At 38.1% G+C, this 9,566-nt stretch overlaps 1 protein-coding gene and 1 pseudogene across 1 annotated transcript; both read right to left on the bottom strand.

The window, feature by feature from the left end:
- Positions 1–467: 467 nt before the first annotated feature.
- Positions 468–5,233, bottom strand: LOC123088026 (zinc finger CCCH domain-containing protein 4-like; annotated as a pseudogene).
- Positions 5,234–6,232: 999 nt separating this feature from the next.
- On the bottom strand, positions 6,233–9,091 carry LOC123077651 (zinc finger CCCH domain-containing protein 4; the record flags this gene model as incomplete). Its single annotated transcript, XM_044499951.1, is given in 5 exon segments — positions 6,233–6,259; positions 6,464–6,772; positions 7,233–7,371; positions 7,508–7,681; positions 8,905–9,091. Coding segments are annotated over 5 exon segments (836 nt in total), but the record flags the coding sequence as incomplete, so codon positions are not given.
- Between the last annotated feature and the right edge of the window lie 475 nt (positions 9,092–9,566).

Genomic DNA, 9,566 nt, shown 5'->3' with positions numbered 1-9,566 from the left:
AGTATCCAAGGCCGGGTCAGCCACTGACATAGTCGTCCAGGTCAAAACCGAATTGACTTCTAAAAAGCAAATTGACATAGTTTTTTTAGGGTCAAACTGACACAGTTATATACTCCCTCCATTCCATAATGTAGTGCCTATAGATTTTTATAAAAGTCAAACTTTGCCAACTTTGACCAAGTGTATAGAGAAAATTGTCTACATCTACAATACCAAACATGTATATTCTGAAAATATAACTCACGATGTATCCAATGAGGTGCATTTGGTATTCTAGATATACCTACTTTTCTCTATATACATGGTCAAAATTTGTAATGTTTGACTTCTGTAAAAATCTATAGGGACTACATTATGGAACGGAGGGAGTAATGGTTATCACAGATTGGGATTCCATGACTTGGAGGCACTTTCCAAATGAACATATAACAACTTTCAAGGCACTTCCACGACAATTGGACGTCTAACAAAAATTAGAGCAGGGACGACATTAAAACCCAAGTTTGCAGTTGCAGCGCAACAGTGCTTACTGTACCCATCGTAGCTACTGTGCCATAATATTTCTGTACAAGGTGACCTGATCAAAGAACTACTTACAGCTTGCAAAACGATTTGACCTAGCTATTACAATGCGTATGACCTAGACTGGCCTAACTAGTCTCTGCAGAGGACTTGGCGCTCAGTTCTCTTGTGTTGCAAAATCGCCCCGCCGAATGCCCGCCCCCGAAGGAGGATGCATGTTGAAAACGTAAGCAACTTGTCCTGCTACCTGCCCATCAAGTTGACGGATGCCCATGATCGGAAACCACTTAAGAGGCGCTACATTTAACAGGAATGATTCACCAAGAACGAAGAAACACTCCCTTGCCAATTTTTCCACCTATAAAAAAACAGCAGCCAATGTCTGTCATTTTTAGCAGTGGACTGATGTAATGTAATAATGTTGCCTGTTGACTAAGCTGAGATTCTGAAGGTTATTCACAGATGTTAAACAGGCCATATGTACCAGAAAATAAATACAGTAAATAAACTACCACTAGACATGCAAAACAAGACACATGGATCCAGTAGATTTATTCACTGTAATGGTGTGATACAACTTAAGAAATGGCGTACCTGTATCTTAACAAACTTTATGTTACTCATGATCAAGATGATCTGCACACTAGATAATGGTCCCGACAATATCTTGATGGCAATATTCTCAAAGAACTTCTGCAAGACTTGTGGTTGAGTGTTGAACCAGAATCATAATCATCTACCAAAATAATTCGCTTTAGTCTCGTCCAAGGAACTGGTAGTTCATGTTCATCTCCAATAGTTAGATGAGAAGGATCAGCGACATTCTGGACTTTTCTCAGATTGTTTGCAACTAAATTACGCTCAGCCAAATGCAGATCAGGTGTAATGTCAACCATGTTATGAAGTTGAGAGGAAAACTTCAGATTTTTGTCATTCACGACAAGAATGTGACTATTTTCACCTCCAGTCACTAACTTCCTCCAACCTATGTCAGCCTGCGGCCATGGTGGATCTTCTGGATTCATTTTAGAAGTAACAGATGAAGAGCTCAAAGAGCCAAGATTGTGTGCAAATGAACAAGAGTCGCCATTTCTACAACCCTGATCAAAGGAACGACATATCAGAAGCAAAAATGTTAATTCATACCCATCGAGTTGTCAAAATACCAAGTTAACATATACATGCAGTTAGGTAGATATAAAAAGTGAGATACAATGGGCGAGGACCGCCATGGACAATATATTAAGCGAGAGACCACCCGGGTGAGATACCAGAAATTCATTCCTGGCGGCATTCAGACTCCAGTCAGGCTACTGCTCAGTTCTCAGTTAGTTAGATATAACTTTAACGAAATGCATGTTGGCACAGTATCACTGCTGTCAATGTCATGTGACCTGTTACCACCATTTTATTCCTAGTGTCATGAATGAGTTACATTTAATATTACAATGAAAGAACATGTCAAGTCCTTCGCTGAGGCAGGGAAAAGTGTATCAAGTAGTTGCAGTAGAATATTGAGGATGTAGGTTTGTAGTTCAGTTGGTCTGCATCCGGCTGGCTATAACATGATGTACTATGTCGCAGAAATTGTGGTTACTACAATTTAAGATATGAAATTAGGGCAATCCTTCATTAAGATCTTACTCAACACATAGAAAAATAACCAAATAACGTATATATCCCGCAAATGACGCGCTGGGAAAAAAGGGCAGGTGATAATAGCATGAAAGAATGCAACAGTCCACCTTTAATGTGAGGAAGAACTTGCATGCTCGTTTTGAGGCATTGGATAAATTGTTAAGAGGTCCTCTGTATGTTTCACTAGATCCATCATGGTAGTCCACACACGTCACTGCAAGTTCTATCTTCATCTGTGAACCAATCAAGAAGCATTATATTTATACTACTTTATGTCATATATACAGGTAACTTGACAATGCATACAATTGATAATATACAACACACCTTTTCAATAACCTTCATTAGGGTATTAACAATGTCAGTGGCTCCAAAATCAGTTGCAGAAATATAAGGGATTGCAGCACACCTCTGTGAATCTAAGTGAGAACTGTCAGTTTCCAACGGGAGTGAAGTCATATGCTCTGGCTCCGGCAATTCAGGATCACGACATTCATGGTGGAATTCAGAGGTCTGAAGGTACTTTGGAGGATTGATTTCCAGAAGAAATTGAGGCCTAAACCGGTGCAGTGTGCTCATAATATCATCATCTGTTCAAAAGAAAGAGTTACCAAGAAATGTCCATATATTGTATTCTTGGAAAAGTATTTTGATATTTGCACTTCTACGAGTAGGTCCTCACACCAACTATGTATATTTTAATTTTTTATTGCAACACAAAATGCTGATGTATAACACAGTAGGCTACAGCAGGCAACACTTTCCACCATCTTATGTACACATTTTCAAACTTTTAGTGGAAAACCATGATAATGTTAGAGTACCTGACACACATCAATAGATGCAAATTGTGCAATCAAAATACACTTCAGAAACTTTTTATCGCAAGTTAAAGGGCATACAAATTTTGGAGATGTTGTTAAGTGCTTTCAGCACGAGATTGTGTAATCTACACCATTCTTGTTCAACTTTCAAGATCTCATATGCATTTGATTCTTGGTTCTTGGAAACATTTGTCAGGTACTCCAGACGAAACTTATCCTGAAAAAATTAGAATATGTAACTTTGGTGAAAAATAAATAGTGTTAACAGAATCCAAATAAAAATATATACATTTTTTTCATCAATAATAATATTCACTTAAGGGCCATGATATAGTATCCTAGAAATAGTCATCTACTCCCTCCGTTCCTAAATATTTGTCTTTCTAGAGATTTCAACAAGTAACTACATACGGAGCAAAATGAGTGAATCTACACTCTAAAATATGTCTATATACATCCGTATGTGGTAGTCCATTTGAAATCTCTAAAAAGACAAATATTTAGGAATTGAGGGAGTATTAGGAAAGGTATTACCAGAAAAAGATAGTATGAAAAGAGAATGAGCATGTAATTGTTACTAAAAAGGACTTGAAAGTTAAGATTACAAATATAAAAATAACCAACTCCCAAAAATGTCCTAGACATATATGCACATGGTATTTTATTACACATAAGACAAGATGTACCTTAAACATACGCTGCCAAAACTGATATGCCCGGAGATTTGCGATGACTGTAGCTTCCTTCTTGCCAATTTGTTGGAAGGTACGTTCATCAAAATAATCATCTCTAATCTTCTTGCGCTGTAAAACAGAAAGTAGGATACATAACTAAAAGAACACGGGGATACAAGCATGTCACTTGAAATAACTAGAACATACCAATGCTTGATCACCAAAAGGTTGCAGTATAGGAAGTGGTTGAATGTCCAACATAATGCCTATCAGGATTCCTTCATGGAGATACCCCATCTCACCAAATTTCAGGGTAAGAACAGAAGCATGAAATGATAACGGCAAACTATCGAGCAAATAGCCATAAAATCTGGGATGATACCCTCCAGGGAATGCTGGCTGAAATGCATCAATTTGAACAAGAGTATCTAGAGCATCTTTAATAACACTGGATTCCGGTGGATTGAGAATTTTTTGCAGCAGCACTGCCAACAAGTGACTGTTAGTGAGAATATTACATTAATATAGATATATACGAAGAAGAGTGACAGTGTATAGTAATGAATGATCCCACATACCCAAATATGTTTTGTTTTCAAATGCATGTACTAAGGTTTTTAAGATCTTACTAACTTGTACAGAGAAGTATTTGGTGTTTCTTTTAACTTCAGTAACAAATTTCCATTAATTTTCTTTGCACACTATTGTAACCTCACTCACTCGGGCTTGTAAATACACTTTATAACTATCCAATTTATCGAGATGCAAGCTTTGCGTTTTCTCGAAAATATACGTAACAAATTTTACAGAATTTAGTAGTCCCCATCTATATATCAAAGGATGTACAAAGTGTTAAAAAAATAGGCACTTAGGGACACTGGTAAAATATTTAAATACGAGTAGTAAACATAGTGAGAATCAAAACAGGAATTCTTAATTCAATGACTAAGTTTTTAAAACTTGAAAAAAAAAAGATGATACTGAACTCTTAAGATAGGTACAAGTGAGGTGGGTGCATCAATGTCAAAGAATTTGAGAACTGCTCCTATAGTTCACTATTCCTTGGCTGTGTGAATCACAGTGATGCAAAGGCGGTTCATTTTACTGTCATAATCCGAGCACAGAAACATCAAGCAAGATTAGTGGAATTGCAGAGAAAGAATTACCAGTGGGGTCGTCATGCATAGCTATGGACTCTGCACAACATATCATGAGTGCTTGGTCTCTCAAGGATAACATTGAAATGGCAGGGCTTTCATGATCAGGAAAAGCGTTGTAAAATGGCTCTGTTACCAAGCGAAAAATCTGGCCATCACAGGTTCGGCCTGTCCTTCCTTTCCGCTGCTCAGCCTAAAAAAGTTATAACTAGTTTCAACATGAGGGTCAAAAGTAAGTTAAAAGTGAATAGCATCAGTATATCTGTGATACTAACCTGAGACTTGGAAATCCATACAAGCTTAGTTGAGTCGGTTTTCCTGGTTCGGTCCCAATAGACTTGCAATGATCTACAGGAATCAATAACATAAGCAACTCCTGGAATAGTGACAGACGATTCGGCCATGTTTGTCGCCAGTATAACCTGCAATTAAAATATTTGAATGAGTCCGTGGAAGGATTGTTAAATTACAAGATAAGAGGACATTGCTCCAATTATGTAAACATTTTATGTATCCATGCTAAATTTCGCCTCCCATGCATCCTGTTATGTTCACTAAATTGAAATTTGTGTGGTTCCCTCCCCTCAAATAAACTTATGTGGTTACCATAGACGATTTACAGACTAATAACAGTAGGGGGCAGCCATGACGGTGCCCTTGGGGCCAAGGATCAAAATACGGTTCCGTGTTCAGAAAATGTGAAGTGAGAGAGGGTAACAGCCTAACAGGTGCTACGATGCAAACTTTAGGGGTCAAATACAAAACTTATGGCTAGTTTTATGTTTGCCCCATCTGAATGGATCTATTCTGTAGAATTTTCCCCACGTGCTTAGACCCTATGAATGGATCTATCCTGTAGAATTTGCCCCCATGCGATGCGACATATGGCTAGGTTTAGTGATCTATGGAAAACCTCTAAGATTGATTTTTTGGGTGATTCCTGTGATCCAAAAGATCCTCAAAGTAGCTACCGTATAAATGTAACTGATCTCTATGAATTATATTGATCCAATTTTGTTCCAAACTTACTAATGATGATGATGATTAGCAACTCCAAACGAGAGAAGGGGGTTAAAGATACTGGATGCTACGATGTCCTAAACAAAGGTCCTCCAGCACACCACCTCCCAAAATCAGAATTCATTTATTTTCGATGTTATTATCCCCCCAGAAAAAGTGGTCCCTGGTCCCTGGTCCTTACATTGGACAAGGCAAATGATGGAAAAATAAACAAAAATTGGAATCATATGTTGCCGAACAATTGTAGGAAAATGGAGAGAAATGTCGTTATAGCAATGAGCCATTGCAACAATACAATGGCATTTAGCAAATAATGATAGTGATATTATATCTTAGAGATGGTCTGGGCTTCCTGTTTGTGGTACACTCTACATACCACCTGTGCATTGTACTTGGCTTAAAGAACATTGGAATACACAAGTTGCTATTCCACATGGTATCAAGGTTTCAATCATCAAATTCAGTTCCATATAAATACTCCATAGAATACATACCCTACTCCTATGTTACATAAAGGCAAGTGCATTACGCTACTAACACCACACATATGGCTTGAAAGTAGGAACAAATATTCCATGTAGAAAAGATGCAGTTGTACCAAGTTAAATTGGTATGTAACAACTTGTACCTTTCGGCAAGACTCTGAGGCCTTCATAGTTTCCAAAGCTTCATCTGTGTCAATGCTGCGATGAAGAATATGTACTTTCAAAGTTGAACAACCAGACAACCGAGCCCACTGCTCCTCCAATGCATGGTATGTAGGAACAAAAACCAAAATACTCCTTTCAGTATCTGGTTCACTTTGGTGTATGTGCAACAATAACGTGTGGATAAGATGATACACGTCAGGACTAAGAACAGCATCTGTTTTAAAATGTTCTCCAACACAATACTTTGTCGACAGTGATTCAGAATCCATCTTCAGCATGTTATCAATCTGCATTCCGTTGCATCAGGTAATAAGAAATAGTAGGGGAGCAAAGTAGAAGGTGTGAACCTAATGTATTGATTGTATGAAAAATTAACAAACAACAAACAGGGACCAGGAAAGGTAACAAACACCTAATTATTATTAGTATATAGTACTACTACCACCACTGCTATAGTACTATTACCATCATTTTTTCTGTTAGTGATAGCAGCAATAATAATAATAGAAATAAGTTGGCATGTTATGGTATAACGCTACAATATGTTAAAATGGCTATGCAATATATCAGAAGGATTAAAATCCGTTCTAAAATTCTAAAATATATGAACAAAGATTACAAAATAAACTACAGCATGTTTGGTAATCAGACATTGAAAATTAGAAGGTACATCATGCAACGAGGGGTATATTAGGGACAGTGAACGAGGATAATTCACTTCATTTTCGAGCAAGAATCTGTATATACCTGCTCAAGATAATGGACTTCTCTCTGGAACGTGTTAGTGCATGGGATGCTCGGGATGGTAATCAGTTCAACCTTTCCAATATCTTTAAAGTAATCAACATATCGTGTGCTATCAACAGTGGCAGACATCAAAACCAGCCTATGTGAAGAGTGACATAATATGTATTAGCAATCAGCAGGAAGGAGTTAAGATCATTTTCCACAGTAGACAGAAACCATAAATATTATTAAAAAATTGGATAGAATGCACCAATGCTTGTTACCAGAGTACTTACTTGAAGTCACTCTTTTCCATCATAAACTGCTTGATAATAGCAAGGACAAGATCAGATTCCACAGACCGTTCATGAATTTCATCAAGAATAATAACCTTATATTGCAATGCAGCAATGCCGTGTTGACGAATTTGCTCTAGCATAACACCAGCTGTTTTGAAAACAATTTTTGACCTGATCCATACATTAAAAAAAGTCTAAAAGTCAATCCATAGCAATGCAGCACAAACAATTTACCATATATTGTCAAGCCGGTAAGAATGGATCATGAGATTCAGGTAATTAAGATACTTCAAATAAGTAGAAGGCTATGTGATGGAAAATTGGAAATTTCGAGTCAAATAAGCTCGAAGTAGAGATTAAGATGTCATAATGGTGGCATTCCCAACATAAATGAACTGCAGGTTAACTGTCCAAATCATCTCCTACCTCTTCAGTGTAATGGAGATGAAGAAACTGACATTATGTATATATTTTTTTGGTAAGAATGACACTCCAAACTGACAGGTACTACAAGCCTAAAAGATAAGAAGCAATATAATTTATTTATATGTGCATATGGATTATTTATTTTGGAATAATAGGCATTGAATTGCCAATATAATCTAAAGCCGGAATTGAACAAACTCATTAATGCACGTGGATAACTGGATATAGCTATGAATGGTAAATCATGTCTGCATGACTTCTATGAAAAGTGCATGCACAATTCATATATAAGGGAGATATCAAAAATTAATGAACAACAAGGATTGAAGGAATACATGTCTATAGCATGATTTCCATTTTCAGCTGTCATGGGTCCACCAACCCAGACCAATCTATACTGCCTGCAGCTCAGCTTTGAAGATAGTTGTACTGATTTCTATAAGGCTCCTAAGCATTCTATGTCAATACAGTGGTTTTTTGGTATCAAGATAACAAAGATCCACTCTAGTTTCAGCTATAGCATGAAGCCATGTAATGTAAGGCTAAGGACATGGACTGATCCCCTGTCCTGTGTCTTGAGAATGTCACTTGTCACACTTGCAAGTTGCAGCAGACAGCAGTATCAGGTGAAGTACGAAAGTTTCAGATCCTAGATAGTCGACAATAATCAGATGGTAGAATAATTATAGCAACGCAGTTGGTACCCATAGGGATGTGGTCCTAGACATTGCAAGATCCGGACCACTTATCTATATGACATTTTAATATTTTTTGACAAAATGCAAAAGATTGCTGAAATGCTTCCTCTAGGTAGTACACGTTTCAGGAGTATATATGATGGGGCTGCCTAAGCTAAAGTATCCTGCACAATAATGTCTGTCGAAATCAACGCAGAAGTAGAAGGAACATTCTAATGATATCTGCCTAATATTAGGGAGTGGGGCCACTGATTCACAACGAGGAGCTACCTTGTTGAGGTGAGATTCTTCATATTTGGGTGGCCTATATGATATCCAACTTCTTGTCCTAGCATCGACTTGCGAGAATGAGCCACCCTTTGAGCAATGGCTACCACCGCAAACCTCCGAGGCTGTGTGCACATAATGGGCTCCAGGTTTTCTTCTAGAAGGAATTGGGGAATCATGGAGCTCTTTCCTGCAATGAGATAAACAAGCGACCATATCCATTATCAGTATATAACAATTAGGCCGAAAGTTACATCCGAGCCCAAGACAATTATGTCAAAATCTAGACTGAATGTGTTGGCATCAAGTGAAGAGAGAAGCCATATGGATGAAATCAGCCCCATGAAACTTGAAGCGACGCATGTAGCTGCACCCCTCAAACACAGAGCGTTCCACGAAATCTCCAACAAGCGGACGCAACAATCAACGAACAAATCTGAACTGAAACTCTGTTCAGCAACTCCACATGTACTAGCGCCAGAGGAAATCGAAATAGGAAGGAAATGGGGAATCCGAGGCAAATTCGTAGAAGAAGGGTCGCCATCGACCAAGACAAATATAGCACCATCCCGGCCCAAAACCCCTGCCGTCTTCGTCATCCACTTCCCCTAAAACTGCGAAGAGAGCAAGGTCCCCGAGACCAAGGTTCAATCGCTCTAGAGTTG

The sequence above is a fragment of the Triticum aestivum genome, chromosome 1B (genome assembly GCF_018294505.1).
Source record: "Triticum aestivum cultivar Chinese Spring chromosome 1B, IWGSC CS RefSeq v2.1, whole genome shotgun sequence".
Taxonomy (NCBI): Eukaryota; Viridiplantae; Streptophyta; class Magnoliopsida; order Poales; family Poaceae; genus Triticum; species Triticum aestivum.
Note: the sequence above shows the minus strand (reverse complement) of the source record. Positions and strands in the feature narration are given on the sequence as shown.